This window comes from Condylura cristata, unplaced genomic scaffold (assembly GCF_000260355.1).
Source record: "Condylura cristata isolate star-nosed mole 26May11 unplaced genomic scaffold, ConCri1.0 scaffold00017, whole genome shotgun sequence".
Taxonomy (NCBI): Eukaryota; Metazoa; Chordata; class Mammalia; order Eulipotyphla; family Talpidae; genus Condylura; species Condylura cristata.
Window position 1 is genome coordinate 4,275,864 of NW_004567118.1, and position 22,274 is coordinate 4,298,137.

Consider the following 22,274-nt stretch of genomic DNA (forward strand, 5'->3'; position numbering starts at 1 on the left):
GCCTGCTGCTCCCCTCAGCGGTGTACTTTGTCAGTCGGCCTGTTCTGCTCCCCACCCGGTCTCTGGTGAATCCTCTCACGGCCCCAGCACCTCTGACCTGTACCCCAGTTTTGTATGCATAAGTAAAATCTTTTAAAAAAAAAACTGTATACACTAAAATAAGTGACGTACTGTAGGTGAATTATATCTCGCACAATTATGTAATAAAGATTCTTCTTTCAAACCACATTCTAAGCAATGAGCAAGACCATGTCCAGGTGACTGTGCCTGGGCGCCTCTTGGTGCGTCTGTCCCGTCGTGCCTGCAGAGCGGTCCAGCATCGGACACACCTTCCTTGCGGAGGAAATCCCTTGTGGTCCTGCCGCCCCAAGTGCAAATGAAGAACTCAAACTCCCAGTCTCCCGTGCAGCTGGGACGTGAGCATGTGACCTACTCCCCACCCACCCGAAGCCCATATTAAGGGTTTGACTCAGCAGTCAGTGCTGTCTGCAGACCAGGGCTACCTGGGGCTTTCCTTTTCTGGTACGTGGGTAGCTGAGACATCTGACTTGGGGGCTTTCGGCAATAGTGAAACTGAGCTCCTGCTTCCGGCTAGTAGCATAGAGGGGCAAGAGTGAACCAGGATTTCTACTCCTCACCCTCTGCTATGCTGCAAAGTCTCCTGTGGGAAAACCCGTCACTTCTGCGTCTCCCTTTCCCCGTCTGTAGAATGGACCTCATGCTGCTGAACTCACAGGGTGGGTGTGGGCTTAAACGAGGAGATTCTGGACCTGGCATGTGGTCAGTGCTGAACAGAAATGAGCTCTCGTCCTCCACAAACAAGACCCTTAGATGGTGACCTGATTTGTCAGCCTGCAGCTCCCCCAGGTCAGGGACCCTGTGAATGTTCCTCAGACACCACCAGAGCTGACACCAGCCTGTGAAGAGGAAGGGTAGGTGGCTGGAAATACCCCCTGTTACCCTCTGGCTCCCCTGCCCAGCTCCCAACAGCACCTAGAAATGGCCAAGAGTTCATGAACCCTAGGTGGAGCATACCTGAGCTCAAATCAACAGAAAAATGTTTTGGTTTAGCTTAACCCCATGGGTGAGCACCGAGAATAGGCCAGCGGCTGTGTGAAGCACCTCTGAAATGTTAAGAAGCACAACTTCATTGTAACTGAGGGAGGGGGAGAGATGCACGCGCGTTGATGAAGCAAGTCGGAGCGAGGACGCTACAGAACATGAACAGCGAGCCCCCGACCTAAGGCGTCAGGCATGGGGTGAGGCCATGGGAACTGGGCCCTAAGAATGAACTAGGGTTGGACGGAGGGAGAAAAAGGCAGCAGCTCCCAGACCTGAGAAAGAGCATGTGAAAAAGCCCAGGGGAATGAAAGTGGACACTGCTTTGTGGAGCTCGAGTTGGCCCAGAGGGCGTAAGGTACAAAGTGGGTGCAGGAGGGGGTGGTTGGAAGCCCGAGCCGGCGAATGGGGGAGCGAGAAGAGCCCCAGGAGCAGGAGCCAGGGGTGCTCATCCAGCTGCCTGGGAAGGCTGGTTTGGAGAGGGGCCCCCATCTTTTCTTTCTGACTAAACATCTCTGAACCCACAGCTCTACCGAGAGATGGTTAAAGGGACCCCAACACGCACCCACAGAGGACACCCAGGCTCACTGGGTCCCACCCCCAGGTGAGGGAACATGAGGAAGGGCTGGGGGAACCTGGCTGGCTGAGCTGACGCGGGGCCCCACCCTGTCCCAGCTGCCCCAGCACATGGTCTGGGACTGAACAAGCTCAGCCTCTGCTTTCTAGTAACTAGTTGGTACAGACTCCGCTGCTAGACGCCAGCGTGATCGGCGGGCGGGGGTCCGGGTCTGCAGGGGGAGCGAGGGCCCCTCTGGACGCCTCGGTCAGCGATGAGAACCACCTCATCACTTTCTGCCCCTGCTCTTACCATGAGGCTACTTCAGTGGCTTCCGGTTGCCCCGGCCCACGGTGCCAAGATAGAGGTCACCGCAGGAGGCAGCACCAGGTTTCACTGAGAGTGAAAGGAGCCCCCGGATTCTGGGCACCCCCAGCCGCCCGGACGGCAGCCCAGCCAGGGCAGCTGGAGATCAGAGGACAGCGTGGCCAGCCACGCCCTGTCTGGCGGCCGAAAGTTCGCGGAGCCATTCTGGTAGAATAAACTCCCCTGCTTTCCCTTTCACCTTCCAGCAGACCCCCATTCTCACCTGGCCCCGCCCTCCCAGCCCGAGTGGGGTGACCTGAAAAACACAGACCCATGAACCCTTCCTCTCCATGCCCAGTAAGGAGCCCGCACAACAAAACAGGAAGCATCTTCTTGTCAGACAAACCCATTGTGTCTCTGAGCACTGACGTTCTGGCAGGCGAGGTGGCAGGAAACCACCCCCGGCCACCGCAGCAGGTGTCAGGGTGACCTGAGGCCCCCCAAGCCTCTGCCCAGCCCTCCTTCCCTTTTTTTCCCTCCTGGAGAGCAGTCTGCTCCGTCAGCAGCCCTCACGCCCCAGCATGATAACCCCTCAGCATACATCTGGTGGCCTCAGGCCTGCTTAGGGCCTTCCTAGGTCCCTAAAAAGAGCACAGTCCCTCGCTACATATCATTCCCAGTACTTTCCAGACCACACAAAAGGCACACGGACTGAAATGCAGAGCTTCCCTTTTAGATTTTCTGATTACAAAATGCAAAGTTCAAATCAGTTTTTCTCAGAGCATCCCTATCTGGCTGCAGCTTGGATGGCTGCAGCTGCTGTTGGACAGCCCGGCCCGGGGGTGTCCACCCTTCTCAGCTTCACGAAGACTGTTCCCAAGTGAAACGGAGGTGAGGCAGGTGAGATGTGTGAGCTGAGACTTTGCCCACTGAAGGACGGAGGGCCTGGAAGCTGTGCACGCTGTCAGTGGAACCAAAGAGTGCCTTCTGTTAGAGGCAGGATCAGCCTCCCTCAGGGGACTTGGGGTCCACTTCCTTCTGCTGGATCTCCCCAGACCTCCTTCTCTAGGTCTGGATGGACGGATGGACAAGTAGAGGAGAGGGAACCGGTCATCCCTGGGATGACCTTCTGAAGAAGGTCTCTGTTCTCTTTTGCTCAAAAGTGGCCCTGTTCTTGTTTATAACAAGGAACTGAGTCCCTAGCAGAGTAAGTTATTCTGTGACCTCCCGTTGACCGGGTCATCCACAGACTGAGTGACTTGCTGAGTGTTTCTTCCAGTTCCTGCTCCCTGCTCATTCTCAGAACCTTTTGTACCCTTCCCAGAGAACAGGGCGCAGGCACCTTGTCTGAGGGCACCTTTCCAGGCAGAGAGACAGCCACAGACCGAGCCCTTCAGGTCATGCCTAGCGTCACCCTGGCAGAGCAGGAAAAGTCCCTTGTCTTGAAGTCAAATGTCAAGTCAATTTTAAAGTCTCGTTTTCCTTAATCAAAACATTGAAACCTACCAAACAACAGCTTGGGGGTTAAGTGAGATAAGACACAAGAATGTGCTTAGAAGTATGAAAACCTCAAACAAATGTGAAGCCTTGTTATTTTCCATCAGGCGACACACCCGTTGGTCATTAGTTGACTGTGGGTTATTAGGCCTTCAAGTCCTAGCACTTGGCCCAATACGAGGCTGACAGAGTGCTCAGGAAATGGGTGCTGGCGGGACAGATGCGAGACTCCACGGATGTAACGCAGTGAGGAGCAGTCAGCTCTGGAAAACAGTGCACACCGTCTGCTTCACGTTCACCTGGGGGAGAATCACACTAAGGGCATAACAAGCAAAAGATATGTCACATGCCACATGCAACCAACTCCTTATGCAGGTAACAAAGCCCAGAAACCAGAAACCTGGCCCAAAGCGTGCATCTCCCCTATAAAGAGCCTGAGTTAAACAACGTGGCTCAGGTAAATTCCCTGTCTCGTGACCCATCAAATTGAACCATTCCAAGACAGGAGCAACCTGTTCAATGTCTCCTGGACCCAGTTTCTGACCTTGGCTCTTGCTACTGACCACTCACCACTAGCCTCCCCCCTTCACCTGTAACGTCCCTGCTCACCTGGGTCGTTTTTTCCAGAACCTTCCTCATTCCCTTTCTATGTGCTCCTCAGGCATATCAGGCTTGCCTCACCCACCCCATTAGTTCTTACTGCATTACACTATATCGTCTGTTATTTTTAAAATATTATTAAATATTTAATGAGTAAAGGTAGAAAGAAAAGTACAATGAGATCTTTGTCCAGCACAAGCAAAGCATTGTCAATACAGTCTTAGCTCCTGGGTACCCCTCTGTTTACACCCCCTTCTTTCCCATCCTGAATTAGTTTAGTGGATAGCTTTCATGTGTGTGCTTATACTTTCACTGCATATCGGCATTTAGCTCCCTCTTTATTTTCCTTACCTCCACCTCTGAGGAATGAAATATTGTGTTCACCCCCCAAAATTCATATATTGAGGTCCGAACTTGGAGATGGGGTCTCTAAGGAGGCAAAGGAGGTTAAGTTAAAGTCATAAGGGCAATTCTAATTCTGATCCAAAAGAATTAGTGTCCGCTTCCTCTCATTATCAAACCACTATTGAACTGTACCAAACCATATAAAAATATTTTTTAATCACGTCATTTTTCAAAACAATGTAAAGACTGCCCCAAAGCACTTTTTGTTTAGCCTAGGATAGAAAATGGTTTACATGTCACTACTGTATAAGCCGATTTGGAAGTCGCTATGGGGGTTGAGAGGAGAGAGGACAATGAAGGTGGACCTGTCTGGGCCTCAAAGGGTGAAATGGAACTTAGAAAGTCATTCTGGGTGTCCTACATTATACCTCTCATGGAGCACAGACTCTCAGTCAACACTCATTAATTGCATGCCAGTATGGGCAGACAATCAGTGTCGGGAAGTACAAGGGAATCCCCATTGCCTCACTCAGAGACCAGCTAAGAAACTGAAACTGAAGGTCAACGTACGCAGTGTTCACACAAACAGCACCAGAGGAGTCAGGAAGGATGAGAATGCAAGGGCCTGGGATCAGCACCACCAGCGGTACTTAGAAGCCAGAATCAGTACAGTGTTCCATATCACACCCTCCCCACAACATGGTACATCTGCCACAAAACCCCCCCATCACTCCCTGTGGACTGTGGACGCCACAGCTCTGGGACCTTCTGTGGGAACCAGTACCAGCTGGAGAAGCAAGGAAATCCTTGAGGATAACAAGGATGATCCTGACAAGGGAAATGGAAGCTAACGTGGTTCAATCCCACTACTCTTCAGATGGACAACCAAGAACCAGAGAAAGGAAGTGACGTGCCCAAGGTCACACAGCAAGTTTTAGCAGAGGCGAGACTGGAACACAAACGTCTGCCTCTAAGTTCATTTTTTTCTTAGAAGCATCTGGCACATGGAAAAAGATACCTGGAAGAAATTTCTGGAATAGTGCCAAACTGAAGTTGCCCTCACCTCCCTTATCTCTATTCCAGATAGAATCCCTGAACGTCCTCTTCATCTCGTTCAAAAGCTTGCTCATATCTTTAACAGCAGTGGGTCACAGATGCCAGTGATAAGAGCAGCCAAAACATTCGGACCGGAAGAAGAGTTCAGTGAGGGCTTCTCATGCCTCTATTTAGGGGATTTCAGATATCAGAGAGTGGTTAAGTAATAGGCCAGGTGCCACAAGTAAGTCCTGACCAATCACAGGTGCCAAAGCTTAAGTGTCTCCTGAGCAGTTCAATCTCCTCACATTATACTGCAGAGAACTGAAGGCCTCCCTGTTTGGCTGCCTGCTCACCCACAGGGGAAGGGGTAACTTAGAAAATGACTATCTTTTCTCCTCTTCTATCTCTATGCACACTAATTCTATTAAAGTTCTTTTACACTATTAAAAAAAAGAAAGAAAGAAAGAAAAGAAAACTGAGGGCCAGAGAAGGGAGTGAAGGTAATCCAATGTTGTACAGGGAGTTTGTGAAGAGAAAGATTCACTGCACCATACTCTGCTGGATAGTCTTTACAATTCTGGAAAGAAGAAAAGCTATTCTATTTGTCCATATCCCTTATAGGCCCAGGCTAACTTGGATTTTCTGCCTTTGTTTTAGGTAGAGCATCATGTCGAGTCTATACTGTTCATCACTGTAGGCAACAGTTTCTTAAATGTGACACCAGAATCACAACTGGCAGCATAAGTGATCTAATAGTAACTTCCATGCATTGAACTCCTTGAGAACAGGAATCCTAATTCATTTAGGATTGACAAACAAAACGTCCACTCTAGAGTCTTTAATATAGGGAGTTTGTTATATGAGGGTTGGAGGACGAAAGGGCTACAAAGTCAAGTGGATGGTGAAGCTACTCAAAGGTTAATAACAGCAAGGAATTGCCATCATCCCTAGAGAAGGAGGCTGCAGAAGAAGGTTGTGTTACCAGATTCCAGAAACTCGGGCAGGAGCTAAAGCTTAGGTGAGGCACCACATAGGTTAGCTCTCGTTGATGGACTCTGGGATGAGAGACACTGCTAGCAATGTGTTTGGAAGCAGAGAAAGGAGCATCCTAGTAATGATGGAAAAAGAGACCCTATGAGTAATGCCAAGAAGGAGTTGGAAATGCTGCATTAATATAGACTTAAAATTATTTATAAGCATGGGCCCTCCCTGGTGGTGCAGCGGGTTAAAGCACTGCACTAAGATGCTTAAGCCACTTCCGCATGAGTTCGATTCCCGCCTGCCCCGGAGGTGACCACATGGCGCGGCAGACCTCTCCTGACCCGCCCGCTGCTCCCCTCAGCAGTGTACTTCGTCCATCTGCCTGTTCTGCTCCCCACTCTGTCCCTAGTGAATCCTCTCACCCTCCACATCTCTGGCCTGTACCTCAGTTCCGTATGAATAAATATTTTTAAATCTTTAAAAAAAATTATTTATAAGCACAATGGACATTTTATAATAAAAAATCTAATCCATCAAGATATAATAAATAACATGTATGCAGCTAAACAACAGAGCTCCACAATACATGAAGCAAACACTGACAGATTAAAGGGAGAAACAGGAGACATAAACATTGGGAGACTTCAATAGCCTCCTATCAACAATGGATACAAGTAAACAGTAGATCAAGGAAATCGATGATATAAACACTATGAACCAAGAGAACCTAACAAATTTCTATAGACTACTTCACCCAACAACAGCAGAATATACAATCTTCTCAGATAGACAAGGAACATTCTCCAGAACAGATAATAAGACATAAGACAAATCTCAACAAATTTGGAAAAATGTGATTATAGAGTACATTCTCTGACCACAATCAGTAGCAGGAGGAAATCTGAAGAATTCCCAAATAATCAGAGGATCAAAGAACTCACAAAGGAATTAGAGAACACATTAAAATTAATGAAAATGAAAACCTATGTGATACAGGTAAAACAGTGCTTAGTATCACTCATATATAAAAAAAGTAGAAAAAAAGAAGAGCTGACATAACCTTTCTCCTTAAGAAATAAAAAATAATAATAACAGAATAAACTAAAACTAACCCAACTAAAATCTAGACTTACCTTGATACTAAAAACATACAAATAGGTCATTTGAAATAAAGCTACAGATCAAAATCCCTTATAAACATAGATGCAAAAATCCTCAACAAAATATTAACACACCAAATCTGGCAATAAAGAAAAAAATTATACACCATGGCAAGTGACTTATCCCAAGAATTCTAGATTGATTCAATCTACAAAAGTAAGTCTCTGTAATATAACATAGGGAGTCAAATAAAGGGGGCGGGGGGAGAAAAACCACCTTAGTACTCACAGAAAAAGCTTTTAACAAAACTAAGACTAGAAAAGAACAAAGCATATAAAAATTAACTCCAAATGGAGGAGAGTTAAATGTCAGAGCTAAAACCATAAAACTCTTAGAAGAAAACAGGAACACATCTTTGAGAACTTGAATAAGGCAATGGTTTGTTAGATATGATCTGAAAAGCACAAGTAACAGAAGAAAAATTAATAAATCAGATTTCAAAATTTGAACGGTTTGTGCTTCAAAGCATGCCATGCAGAAAGTGAAGTAACACAGAGAATGAAAGAAAATATGTACAAATCATAGAGCTAATAAGTAATTGTATCCAGAATATATAGTGAATTCTTGCAACACAGCAGTGAAAAAACAAATAACCCATTTTAAAATGGGCACAGAGAGCCTCCCTGGTAGCACAAGGGTTAAGTCTCAGCACTATCAAGCTATTGCCAGCCACTGCAGCATGAGTTCAATCCCTGGCCAGGGAGGTGACCCACATGGTGCAATAGACACATTCTGTCCCACCTACTTCTCCCCTTAGAAGTGTATTTCTGCTCTCCACTCTATCTCTGGTGAATCCTCTCACAACCACTCCACATCTCTGGCCTACACCCCAGTTCCTGTTTGCATAAATAAATTTTTTAAAAATAAATCTTTTAAAAGAATTTTTTTAAAGATTTATTTATTTGTGCATACAGAACTGGGGTACAGGCTAGAGGTGCAGGGGTGGTGAGAGACTTCACCAGAGACAGAGTGGGGAGCAGAACAGGCCGACTGACGAAGTACACTGCTGAGGGGAGCAGTGGGCAGGTCAGGAGAGGTCTGCCACACTATGTGGGTCACCTCTGGGATCGAATTTATGCTGAAGTGCTTTAGCTTCTCAGTGCTGTGCTTTAATCTGCTGTGCCACCAGGGAGGGCCTAAAAGAATTTTTTTTAATGGACACAAAATTTAAACTGACATTTCTACAAAGAAAATATGCAATTGATCAATACATACATGAAAATGTTCCAACCTCATTTGTCATTAAAGTAAAGCAAATCAATGGCGTGCCTGCTGACAAAGGGGTTAAGTCTCAGCACTAAGAAGCTGTCCACAGTCATTGCAACAGGAGTTGGATCCTCAGCCAGGGAGCTGACCCACACGGCACAGCAAACCTCTCCTGACCCACCCACTGCTCCCCTCAACAGTGTGCTTCATCGATCCGCCTGCTCTGCTCCCACTCTGTCTCTGGTGAAGCCTCTCACCCCCCACACCTCTGGCCCATACCCCAGCTCTTGTATGCATAAGTAAATTTTTTTTTTAATAAAGAAAATCAAAACCATAGTGAGATACCACTTCACACCCATTAAGAGGGCTAAAAGAAAAAAGAAAACAATAATAACAGCTTTGTTCAAGGGTGTGAAATCTGCACAAATTGCTGCTAAGAATATAAAATGGTGAGGCCACTTTGGAAAACAGTTTGAGGGGTTCTCAAAATACTGAACATAAAGTTGCCCTATGAAGCAATAATTCCATTCCAAGAGACATACCCAAGAGAAAAGCATATGCCCACACAAAAACTGGTACATGAATTTTCACAGCAGCATTATTCCTAATACCCAAAAAATAGAAATAGCCCAATGTCCAAATGATGATGGATAAGCAAAGTGTGGTGTAGCCACTACAGGTATATTACTAGGCCGTGAAAAGGAATGTGGAAGGGTGGAAGCCGTAACATGGGTGAGCCTTGAGCACGTTGTGCTGAGCCCACATGTAGAATTCTATTTCTGTGACTTTCCAGCGCCAAAAAAGTGATAGAGACAGAAGTAGACTGTGGTTGCTGAGGGCGGGAGGTGAAGGTGGAAGTGAGTAGTTATTGTTAATGAAAATTGGCCGCGAGGTATTGGGGGCTGGGCGTTGGCATGAAGAGTTGTAAAATTGTGATGGTTACAAACTCTGGGATTAGACCGAACCTACTGACTGGTACCCACTTAAAGGGTGGGCTTTAAGAGATGTGAGTCACATCTCAAAAAGCTGTATTTTAAAAGAAAGGAAGAGACCCAAAAAGATGAGAAAAAGAAGACACCTGAAACGTCCCCTGCTTCCTGCCATCACCTGTCAGTGCCTCCCCTTGGCCAAAGCCGCTCAGCAGTGGGAGGACAGAGCGGGTGGTGTGAAGAGCTGTGGCGCCGCAGGCGAGGGAGGGGAGGGTCTGGCCTCATGCGCCCCTGCCTTCTCGGCCCCCAGCCCCGTCTCAGGCTGCCGTCAGGCAGGGGATGTTGGGCCCCGTTCCCCTGTTTTAGTCTGAGCACCTCGAGGCTCTGCCATGCTGCCCGTGGGGCTTTTTGAATGTAAATTGGCCTATGATTCACGATCCTATGACCAGTGACGTTCCCCTACTCCTGGGTCCCGAAGGCCCAGGGGTGCCGGGTAAGGCAGGTTGGAGGAGGAACGAGTGGGAGTGGCAGGGAGGGGTGGCTTTTCTCACAGCTTAAAAAGGGGCTCTATACCACTTCCTCCCCAGACTGGGGGAGCGCCAGGCTCAACCAACACAGCCTTCCTGTGTGGTTTCAGATACCAAAAGCACCATGGATCTGGGTGAGTGGACCTCTTTGTTATACAAGGAGGGGTACTGGGGTCACTCTGACATCCCGACTGACTGTGATTTGGGGATAGCGGTGGAGGGGTGGGGTGCAGAAGGCATGGGGTGCCTCTAGAGAAAATCAAGTTCTGCTTTGGTGGGAACCGGCTGTTCTGTGGCAGTGTCACCCTGATCGCCTAAAGAAGGGGGCACCTTTGAGACCGGGGAGGGGCACACTCGGTGCCAGGGAAGACAAGGGAGGACAGAGTGTGTCCTTCTCCAGCGGTGCCGGCTGAAGAAGGAAGCAGGGCTGGGTTGGTGCTGATGAGGACAGTGGGGTCTTCTCTCAGCTTGGGGTGAGGGGGAGGCCCTCGGGGGTCTGTTTCATCAGGGGGCTGGGCATGACCCCTTCCCTCACCCACCTGGTAACAAGGGCTTCAGATCCGCTCTCCTGGGGGTTGGAGGGTTGGTGCACAGAGCAAACGGGATGCAAAAGCTGCAGCGGCGGCTGGCTCTGTCTGCTCCCTGGCGCGGCCCCTCAGCTTTGCACCGGAGCCTGGCAGGGTCAAGGCTGGGTGAGCCACATGGAAGAGAAGGGGCATTGACTCGAAGAAGTGTCAGCCTGGGCCTGATGCACAGGCCTGCCATGCTTGTCTATCCCCCCGTGCCTGACGCAGTCTGAACTAGAGAGAGGACGAGGGATGCGCCCAAGGGTTCAGGGGGGTCCATCCAGCTCCAGACGCCCCCGTGATAAATCTCGGCCAGAGAGTCAGACGCAGCTGAGGGGAAGAAGGTCAGGTTCCTGGACGGCTCATTCTCACTAGCGAGCAAGGCACCACGGCGGCCTCAAAGCCACAAGGGGGTTGACTTTAAAAAGTGAAGGTTCCCTGCGCTGTCCTCACGCCCTCTCACCATACCACAGCCTGTCGCCTTCATCTCCGCCCAACCCGCCCTCCACTCACCAGAGCCCTGGGGAGACTCAGCAAAACAGTGGGCTCCCCACCCACTGGCAGACGGCTCCTGAGAGGCACAGTCCGGCCCTTGCACCTTCTTCCCAGCCCAGTAGCTTGGGGTGTGAGCAGAAAATGTATGTGGGGTGAATGGATGGCCCCGGGATTCCCAGTTGACATTCATTTTTTAGTCTCTTCCAATGTGTTCTTCTGCCAGTGGCGTGGTCTCAAGTGGACATCCACCCCAGTGGCCACCGCCCTAGGATTCAGGTGAAGGTCCACTGGACCTCCAGCCTCTGGGCTCGACCTCTGGGGGGAACCAGCTGTGTCCCAGTGGGGAGCTGGCTAACGTGAACGCCGGGGTTCCTGGTGCAAGCTCATGTGGTGTAAATTCTCCCCCCAGGGCTGAATCCCAGCCGTCAGCTCATTTCAAGTGATGAAATGAACACAGGAGGACCCCTCTCATTCACCCAGCTTGTTTGAGCCCGCACCCCACAGAGGGTCCACCTGCAGCCCTAAGTTTGGGGGAGCCAAACCTGCAGGCTTTGATGCATGATGGAGGGGCCAGGGCTGAACATGCTGTAAAGGGATGATCCTCTGTATCACTCAACTCGAGAGCTCCAACGGCCAAGCCCAAAACACTGGTAATATCAGTAGGAAGGGAAGCCACTGAGAAGTTTTGCTCAGAACAGGCGCCAGAGTTGGGGGGACAGTACCGTTGGTACCGTTAGGAGGCTTCATCTGCCCAGCAGAGAACAAGCAGTCGATAGAGGGGGCCGAGTTTCTCTTACACAAAGTGAAAATGCCAAACCAGGGCTGAGCTGATCTTTTTCGCAATTTGAATGAGCATCCCGGGATGCTCCCCACGCAAGCACACTTCACTTTGAGATGCAGGGGACAGCATCAGATTTCTCCAAAGAAGAGCAAAGCAGCTGGGAGGCGCCTCTCTCTCATGGGGAGATAGCAGAGGAATCCCGCCAATCCCTCCCAGCCTTCAGAGAGCTCTGAGAGCAGAGACTCTGCAACTTGAGAGAGATGTAACCCTTGAGGTTTTGTGTGGCTAAGAGAATGCGCTTTAGCCTGGAAGCCGCCGGAGCCAGTGAGAGGCTTGTGTTTTAATAAAGTGGGTTAAAGAGCATACATGGTTTGCGTTTCAGAAAGCGCTTGGTGGCAACAAAGCCTTATACCAGGGCAGAGGTGAGGCCAGCTTGGAGATGTTAGGCAATAGAAGCAGCAGGGCCTGGAAGGAATGGGAGACAGCGGAGGGAGGGCCGGGCCCGCTTCCTGCCCACTGAGACCCCACCCCAGCAGGCTCGGCAGAAACGGAGCGTGACCCGTAGAGATCATTCCACTCGCTCCTCAGATCCATCCCTTAGGAGCTGTGTGACCATAGGCAAGTGTCCTAACCTCTCAGGTTGGGGACAGAGAGTCTCTACTTTCTGGAATATGGAAGGGGTAGCTGCCAAGGTGTTAGGAGGGGAAACGCATAAAGATTAAAAGACAGCTCAGAAGAGCAGTTAAGAGGGTGGTTTCTGGAGTAGATCAAGTTCAAAGCGAGGTCCACGATCAGTCAGCCCAGCTGTGGGACTCTGGGAAAGTCTCCGTTTCTACTGCGCTTCATTTTTCTTAATAAGGGGGATGATACTAGTCGCTGCCACGTGAGGCTTGTGAGGGTGAAGTACTGTTTTGTGGAAATGGTTTGGTGCCTAGGGAGAGTCCAGTGAAGGTGAATGGCATTAAGTGGTTGCTATGGCAATGACTGCCAAAACTCAGCCAGCGCCCACCTGTCCTGCTATTGTCTGACAGAGTCCCCCAGGCCTGTCACCTTCTCTCCAGATTCCTATCCACTTCCCCATATCTCCCCCCTCCCTCTCGCCTGCCCCCAAACAGAAAAATGTGTGGCAGATGAGGAATTCCAAAAAGAAAAGCTTGGGGTGACACCTGGAGGGCCTAGAAAATGTGGGCCTCAAGTTAAAGGAATGGGGGAGCCATCTCAGTCAGCCATCTCAGACACAGGAAGTTTCTCCTGCTGGGGACTCCTAGGGAATTTTCTCTTTGTGCTCATCACTACTAGAAACTCAAGAAGTCAGAAAATACCCAGCACACAAGTCTACTACCCCTGAGAGTCCCAGCCTCACTGGTCCCACCCAGTCTGCTGCCCAAGCAGATGCTTGATGACTTTGTAACAGGCAGAAATGATCTGACTCATGACCATTGACCAGGCCCCCTGTCAAAAAGTTCCCCTAAATTCCCATTTGGTTACCTTTAACCTTGGTTCTTACAAACGGCCAGTTCTAGTCCCACAAGATCTCTGCTCATCCGTGACCATTTCCAACAGACCTGAAATGAGAAATCACCCCTACACACACACACACACACACACACACACACACATATCTGCCCCCCTCTAGCTCCCTCTCCCCCAAAAGGAACGGACAGGCACAGGGAAAGGGGCCGATGGAGTAAAATAGAAACACAGTTCTTACATCTCATGTTTCACCGTTGTGCCTTATTAAACCTCAGAGTTTTCTCAGTTCTCACTACAGTCAGAGCAAGCTTTCTCTGGAGTAACTGAAAGCCTCCACTTGCTTCAAGAGACCTCCAGGGCTTCACAGGGGAGATGAGTCAGTGGAGGGGGGGCGGGGCTTTGAGCCCTGAAGACAGTGTGTTTCAGGGCAGAGCCCAGGGGCTGGGGAGGGTATTTCAGCCAGCAGAGGAGCAGGGGTGCTGGAAGAGGTGGTGTTCCCACCCAGAGCCACATGAGCTCAGGCCCACCTGGGGTCAACTGGACGCTGCACTGCTGCCCCTGAAGTAGGTGTGGCTAGAAGGCAGGGCCAAGTCAACACCGGGTTGTGGGGCTGGGGTGGGGGGTCGGGGCAGTTGGGTTTGACTGCCCTGCTAAGTAGCCGGGCTTACACGATCTGCTAGTAGCACGCAGCAAAACTTGCTTGAGGTGGGAAAAATACCAGTTTATTTATGCAGCCTGCTATCTTTCCTCCTTCCCCCAGGTACCCCCGCTATCTTTCCTCCTTCCCCCAGGTACCCCCGCACCCAGAAAGAACATACAGACACACCAGCACTAACTTCCAGCTTCCTGTGGTCTATGGGTGTTCTGCAGTGAGTTTCCAGCAGGTGGCGATGTGGCCACGGACACGGAATTTTAGGGACCAGGCTTTCTCTTGGGAAACAACCACTAGTTTGCTGGAGAGCCACACACACACACACCCCTCCTAGCCCGGGACCTCAGGGGTGCCTGAGGCAGAGTCCCAGGCTTTTCCCTGCCACTCCTGAAGCTGCAGGTGTGACTGGTCTGCAGGGGCTGCCTTGGCATTCAGTTACTGATTCTCCTGCCAGGCCAGACCCTGCTTGGGAACAGAAAGTCAAGTTAGAGGGACGCAGCACCTGCCATGGGGGTACCAGAGACGTCCACATCAATTACCTTGTCCCTGATCTTCCTCAGAGGACTTCAGTTCAGGGCCAACCTTCAGCTCGGTCACAAATTGGAACTAAACAGCCAAATGTCCATCTTCAGTCCTCAGCACGGGGGCCTGTGGTCCTGGGAGTCTCGCCTGGCTGTTCAGACCCAGGGAGAGCTTCCTGGCTTCTGGAATGTTCCCTAGGCAAGCTGAGTAAGGCCCCTTTCCACAGCTGGCCATGTTCCCCTCCCAGCCATCCTCCAAGGCCCCGAGCAGGGACAGGTTCAAGGAGAGTGCATACAGAAACACTCCAGTTACACAAAAATAAGTAGTTACCTCAGGGAATGGTCATCCTACCTCACTGCCCAGGGGAGTCCCTTCAGGCCACTTTGGTGTGCCCTCCCTTAAAAGAAGGGCAAGCAGGGCATTCATTTATTCATTTATTCATTCAGCAGCACCCACATACTGGGTACCTCCTCAGTTCTGAGCCCCACAAAAAGGCTGAGGGGTTGGGTCAGCCTGTTTTGAGCCAGGTAAAGTCAGCGCTAAGTGAATGTCAGTGAAATGAGGGATTTGGGGGAAGCAGGTGGGTCCCCAAAGCACTCTCCCCTCCTTGAGAATAGGAAACCTCGCTCTATCGGCCAGTTGTGTGAAATCACCTCATTTCCTCGGCCAGCTCCCCTAGGTGAGAGTCAGGGATTCACATCTGGCTACGCTCCCCCCTGAGCAGAGGAGAAAAGTTCCCTAACTCCTGGCACCGGGCTAGCACACTCCACATCACAACAATTCACATAACACACGAGCCACATAGCACGCGCCAGCACGACAGCAAGCCCCGCACAAGTACACCATGTGCACAGACACCAGCCTCCCGTTCTGCATAGCACAGTGAGCTGAGCCGCTCAAACCCAGAGGGGGAGGTCAGCGGTAGGGAGGCGCAGCCCCGCAGCGTGGGCGAGGCCAAGGTGGCGGTCCAGCTCCAGAGCGCCCGCCCGCCCGCCCGCCCGAGGAGCCCAGAGCAGAGAGGCTGCCTGCATTCTGATCTGCTCCTTTATGGGACATGGGAGTGAGGGAGGAAGAGGAGGACAGGGCAGGGGCACTTGGCAGCCCGCCCGGCGCTCTGAGGCGCAATCTGGTTCTGATGTTCTGTTTCAAACGCAGGCCCTGGAGCCCGTGACGAAGGTTCCAGCAGCCCTGTCTCAAGGCTTCTTTAATAACAAAGAGCTGCCCCGGCCAGCAGTAACTTTCTCACCTTGTCTCCCGCAGGGAAACCAATGAAAAGCGTGCTGGTGGTGGTTCTCCTTGTCATTTTCCAGGTGAGGCCTCCTGCCGAGTAATGTGCTGTTCCCTTCTGCACACCCCCACCCCCAAGCGTACCCCTCCCCAAGCGTGGGGTTCTGGTGGGGAGCTGGGTATTTGCTGGAAGGAAATAAGTGTCCCTGACACAAGCCCCCTCGCCACTCATTAAGCTGATGGTACGGCCTCACATCTGCTGGGTGACCCTAGAAAACCACAGATGTTCTCTGAACGGCCCGGCCCTTAGTCCATTAAATTATAGCATGGGAGGGTAGAGTCAGGTGTCTTCCTCACCCCCTTCCCCACCAAGGAGACAGAAACAGGGCCCGGCTCGGTCCTTGGAGAGAGAGGAGCTACAAAAAGCAAAAACGGAGGTTGCAGGGGTTGCCCCCAACCTAAAGCTGTCTCCTGGCCCCAACCTTCAGCTGGAGGCTGAAGGGAAAGAAAGACCCATTTTGGGAACTAGAAACCCATCTGAGACCCATTACTGGGGAGCAAGAAGGGGCGGGTCCCAGCACTGGGGAGAGCGTGGGATGGAGCACAGACTTCCCAGGGGCCTGGATTCTGCCACAGCAAAGGCCCTCTGGTTTTCACAGCTCTCCTCAGTCCAGGAGTGGAGACCATCTGCCTCTACCAGGTGCCCGAGTCAGAGGAAACCCTAACCTGGAGAGTTATTCTTCCCCGTTTGTGGGGGCGGGGAGCTCTCCTGCAGATCTGGAGGGACGGTGCTTCAGAATCTGGCTCTTCCCCAGGCCTGGAGGCCAGAGAGGCAGCTTTCCAGGAACTCTGGCCAGAGGCAGGCCCCAATTGGGCACAGTTCCCAAAACCCCATTCCAGAGGCCCCCCTGGAGCTTGGGTTGCAGCCCAGGGCCTGGCCCCATTCCCCATCACCACACCCTTCCCTTCTCCCCTAGTGGGGAACTCGAAGGGGCTGCACAGCTCACGATGGATGCTGGGAGGACAGGGGTGGGGGTGAGTGACAGCTCTGGTCTGGGCCACAACTTAGATTGGGTGGGGGTGGGGGTGAGGGGGGCCCAAATGGGACAGGATGTGGTGGGGTGTGGGTTGCAGGGGTGTCAAGCCTGGTAGCCCTTTGGCGGAGACTTTAGTTAAAGGGGGGTATTAAAGTCTCTCCTCTTTAGGGGAGTAGTTAAAAGCAGAGTGGAAAAAAAAGCAGAGTGGGGTGGTGGGGTGCACACATCATAGATGGGGTACACTGCCCTCCAGGAAGGCATGCCTGAGGTCTCGGGGCATTTCCCTGGGCATCCAAGGACAGCCAGTCCCTCCCGGGATCCCCAGCTACACCCCTGCCAGGACCAGGGAAAGGCGGTTGCACTGACAACTTGAGATAGCAGTGTCCAGAGAAAGGCTCCCGAGTGCTAGTTCATCCTCATCCTGTGCCCAAGCTGGCCAGTGATGAATCCAGAATCAGAAAGTGAGAAAGAGACAGGAGAGCCAGGGGCCGGGTTCCCTAGCCAGGGGGAGGCCACATCTCTCCTCAGAGGCCGCCTCTTCCAGCTCCCTTGACCCCTCCATGCCCCAGAGCATAGGCTGCCTGGGACCCTCTTCCCGGGGGGCACCAAGCTCCCTGAGGCCGTCTCCCGCGTGGTGCAGCTCACCCGGACACAGGCTCAGCCACTGTCACTGCAGAGAGCTGTGTGCTGCCTCCTTCATTGATAAAATCGCAGCGGCTGCCTGAGCCCTCAGCCTGTCCCGCAGATGCTAAAAAAAGCCCTGAGCAGCTGAGCCCTGCTGATTGGGATCTGCCGGAAGACAGAGGTAGAGTAGGAGGTTGGGGGTGGGTGGGAGCCAGAGGGGGGGGGTGCCAGAGCTTCCTGGGTGACAGCTGAGGGGCAGCAGGCCCACCGCCCCGCCACCACGCAGGCAGCGACTGGAGCCCGGGCGCAGGGGCAGGGCTGCCCAGCTCCTGCTGCACGCTGGGCCCACCCCCACCCACCAGCCACCACCCGTGATCCGGGCAGCTTCCCCCAAATCCAGGACCTGCAGGCCTCTCAGCAAAGCCTCCGCCTCCCTCTTCCGTCATTTCAGGCCCCCTCAGTCTTAATCCAAAGGGGATGTCCCCTCAAACGCTGTGTCTTGTAGCCCCCTGCCAAGCTCTTCCTCCCAGGCTCTACAGGAGGTTCCAGGAAGTCGCACTGTAGGGCTCCCTCTCTCCTGGGGCCTCCAGCCGGCAAAACCAGACCCCCGTGGAGGCAGATGGGGCCAGAGCCCGGGCCTCTCCATCTGAGGAGAGAGTGCTCCTCTCCCCTCACAGATGAGGAAACTGAGGCTCAGAGAGCTGCCTTCCACCCACCAAGGGCTCCTCTGACCCCGAAGCCCACTCTTTCCTGCCCACCATCGGCCCCTGGAAGGGCAGTGCCCCAGCCTGGCAAAACCAGACCCTTCCTGCATAGGACACACTTAGCCTCTCGGGCTCCACGGCAGCCTCCTCGCCAGGACCGACGTTTGGACTAGCTCCTAGGGCAGTTCCCAGGCACGTGAAAAGTCAAGACGTGCTGACTTCCAAACTAGAGAGTTTAGGAAAACAGAGCCCAGGGCCCCGCCCCCGAGTCTCTGGTTCTGTGGGGCCCCAGATCCTGCAGGGGAGATGGGGGGGGGGGCAGGTGCAGAGGGCCATGTTTTGAGACCGCTGCTCTGGGCCCTCGGGGGCAGTGTGCCCACACACGCGCGCTGAGTGCCTGTGCTGCTCCCCCAGGTGTGCCTGTGCCAGGATGAGGTCACCGACGACTACATAGGCGATAACACCACAGTGGACTACCGGCTGTTCGAGTCCGTGTGCTTCAAGGACGACGTGCGGGCCTTCAAGGCCTGGTTCCTCCCCATCATTTACGGCATCATTTGCTTCCTGGGCCTGCTGGGCAACGGGCTGGTCATCCTGACCTACATCTACTTCAAGAGGCTCAAAACCATGACCGACACCTACCTGCTCAACCTGGCCTTGGCGGACATCCTGTTCCTCCTGACCCTGCCCTTCTGGGCCTACAGTGCTGCCAAGTCTTGGATATTTGGTGTCCAAGTCTGCAAACTCATCTTCGGCGTCTACAAGACGAGCTTCTTCAGCGGCATGCTCCTGCTGCTGTGCATCAGCGTAGACCGCTACGTGGCCATCGTCCAGGCTGTGTCGGCGCACCGCCACCGGGCCCGTGTCCTTCTCGTCAGCAAGCTGTCCTGTGTGGGCATCTGGATCCTGGCCGTGATGCTGTCCACCCCGGAGCTGCTGTACAGCGGCCTCCAGAAGAGCACCAGTGAGCAGGTGCTGCGGTGCTCCCTCATCACGGAGCACGTGGAGGCCTTGATCACCATCCAGGTGGCCCAGATGGTGGTGGGCTTTCTCATCCCCCTGCTGGCCATGAGCTTCTGCTACCTGGTCATCATCCGCACCCTGCTCCATGCACGCAACTTTGAGCGCAACAAGGCCATCAAGGTGATCATCGCTGTGGTCGTGGTCTTCATCGCCTTCCAGCTGCCCTACAATGGGGTGATCCTGGCCCAGACGGTGGCCAACTTCAACATCACCACCAGCAGCAGCTGTGAGCTCAGCAAGCAGCTCAATATCGCCTACGACGTCACCTACAGCCTGGCCTGCGTCCGCTGCTGCGTCAACCCTTTCTTGTACGCCTTCATCGGCGTCAAGTTCCGCAACGACCTCTTCAAGCTGTTCAAGGACCTGGGGTGTCTCAGCCAGGGCCGGCTCCAGCAGTGGTCATCCTGCCGGCACACCCGGCGCTCGTCCATGAGTGTGGAGGCCGAGACCACCACCACCTTCTCCCCATAGGAGGTCCTGTGCCTGGACAGGCGGCACCTCTCCCAGGTCCCCTGGGTCAGGGACAGGGAGCAGAGGACATGATTCCAGACCCACAAGCTGCTGAGGGAAGGAGTTCTGGCGGCGCCCTGGAGGCAGGCCAGCCCGACCCTGCTACCTCCACCGCGGTGACTGAGCAGCTCCCTACAAGCACCAGCAGTGGACGTCAAGAAACAAGTTCTCAGGCCCTGGAGTGTGGGTGTCGGTGGGAGCTACGGGCGGTGGAAGGGGCCTGGAGTGTCCAGAGGCCTCCCTGAGATTCAAGGACCGAGTCAAGGTCTTCCAGAAGACAAGACTTTGCCTCCGAGTCGAGAGACGGTGGAGAGATTCTCGGCTTCGCGGGGGTGAGGGGCCACCGATGAGTGGAACCTAAGTCCCTGGGTCTCTCCCTCTTTTTCCACTGCCATGGAGCCAGCAAGCAAGAAATGGGCGCCCCGGGGCCTCTCCACAGCAGGCCGGTGCAGTCAGTGGGGCAGCTGCCCTTCCAGGCTCTCTGGGGGAAGGGTGTGGTGTTTCCTGCTGGCCAGGCTGGCAGCCTCAGGGCCAAAGCTATGTTCCTAGTGAGGCTTCTGGGAGAGGGAGGGAGGATCAGCCCTTCTCAGGTCTCAGCCCGCAGGAGGGAAGGAGAGAGCAGGAGAGAGGCTGGAACTGGGGAGTGGATGACGCTGCGGCTGCTGAAAGGCCAAGAGCTGCTTCTTTGCCACCCGACAAAAAAACTCTCATCCTGTTCTGCTTTCAATTCACTCAGAGAGCACATTTTACTCATACACAAATAAATAAAAGTTTTCCCTTAAGGAAACAATAGCTTTAAAAGAAAGGGGGAAAGTCTGGTAAATGGCAAATGAGTGTTTTCTTGTTTTGCAAACCCTGAGGCCACACCTGACCACCCCATTTCCTTTCTCCCCATCTTCACTTCTCAGAGCTGCCCAGAGCCCTGAGGCAAGCTTGGGCCCAGCCTTGAGGTCCCTGATGGGGAGTGGAGAGGGAAAGCTCAGGCCAGTCACCTGCGAAGCCCCCTCGAGAGCTCGTGAGGCAGCGGGCAGGGCCTGCATTGTGCTTTGGACAGAATCAAGCTGCCCCTGGAACCTCCGTGGCCGCGTTCTCCCCTAACCCTAGTGCCTCACTCTGCTTCTCTGTCCCAGCTGAGCCTGGAACAGACATGCTTGACCCATCAGACTTGGTGTTTACAAGTCGGGCCTTTCTCTGGGCTCGAAGACCTCAGCTTGTGGGATCAAGGGGGCCTGGGATGGAACTCATGTGCTGAGCACCACAAAGCCAGGCACTTGGGAGCCTCCCTGGTGGCCACCGCTGCCTCGATGGCCTTCCACAGGGTGGACGCCATCATGGAGGGGGGCACCCAGGCCCACTACTGTCCCCTATCACTGGGTACTGTGTCCTTATCACTGGGTACTGTGACCCACCCAGAAACCTTCTTCCAGGCCCAAGAGAAGGTTGGTCCACCACGCTGTGAGATGGGGGTGGGTGTGTGGGGGTTCAGTGGGGCAGAAACTCAGGACCTGGGATGTTGGAGACGCTCACACCAGCTCATTCCAACAAGCGAGGCTTGTTGAAAAGGAGCTTGCTGGCCCTGAAGCCACTGTCATCCCATCAGCACAACGCACGAGCCTCCACAGGATCCGCGGGAGAGGTTGTGGTGTGGACACGGAAAGAGATTAGGGACAGAGAACAGCCCTCGTCCTGAGGGGTGGGTTGTCACCGAGTGATCGGGAACAGGGAGCCCAGCCAGTCCCACAAACACGCCATCTCAGCTTCAAATGAATTTTTCTAAAATTACTAGATGTCTCCAAGTATTTACAAAGACAACAGAACCCCGTCAGTATCAATTTCCCTAACTGCTATATCTCGGGCATCTGACCCTGGCTGCTGGCTGTGTTTATGTGTATCTACCCTGCGCGCTGGGGAAACCCCGGGAAGAGGGAAGGCCCCCCCCCCGGGCCTCTCCCCCTCTCTCTCTCATCTCACAGCCCCCACAGCTGCTCCACATCTTCCTGAGGGAATCAGCCCTTTGTGCCTTCCCTCTCCCCAGGCCACAAATGGGTCCCCTCAGCTGGAAGCGCACCTCTCCAATCAAGGACTCACAGAGCTGCAAGGGACCTCGAACATGAGCTGGTCTGATGTCCAGTCATTCTCTAGATGGAGAAACCAAGGCCCAGAAGGGAGAGACTTGGAATTGTAAGACATAGCTAAGTCCCCTTGGGGGCCCTGGGAGAGGCAGGGTTTCAGGAGGTGGGTGGGGACATGAAGCTCTGGAGCCAGGCCGGAGTCAACTCTCTCTACTGCTTCCCAGCTGTGTGACCTTCAGCTGTTGCTCAACCGCTCTGAGTCTCAGATTTCTCCACTGCCCCGTGGAGGGGGCCGGTAAATACTGAGCGCCGTGCCTGGAACGTTGCGTGTGGCATGAGGAGCATCCGAACTGCCCTCCGGTTCCCTGTCAGCTCTACTGCTC

At 53.1% G+C, this 22,274-nt stretch overlaps 1 protein-coding gene across 1 annotated transcript; it reads left to right on the plus strand.

Moving 5' to 3' along the window:
• Window positions 1–10,297: 10,297 nt before the first annotated feature.
• Window positions 10,298–19,926, plus strand: CCR7 (chemokine (C-C motif) receptor 7). Its single transcript, XM_004684219.1, has 3 exons — window positions 10,298–10,339; window positions 15,955–16,004; window positions 18,701–19,926. Exons 1-3 carry the CDS (start codon window positions 10,330–10,332, stop codon window positions 19,778–19,780), a joined length of 1,140 nt encoding a protein of 379 aa, XP_004684276.1. The 5' UTR covers window positions 10,298–10,329; the 3' UTR covers window positions 19,781–19,926.
• The last annotated feature ends 2,348 nt before the right edge of the window (window positions 19,927–22,274 follow it).

Excerpts from the sequence above, each read along its gene's own strand:
- CCR7 (XM_004684219.1), top strand. Across the intron at positions 16,005-18,700 it reads TTCTCCTTGTCATTTTCCAG|GTGTGCCTGTGCCAGGATGA; the intron begins GTGAGGCCTCCT and ends CTGCTCCCCCAG.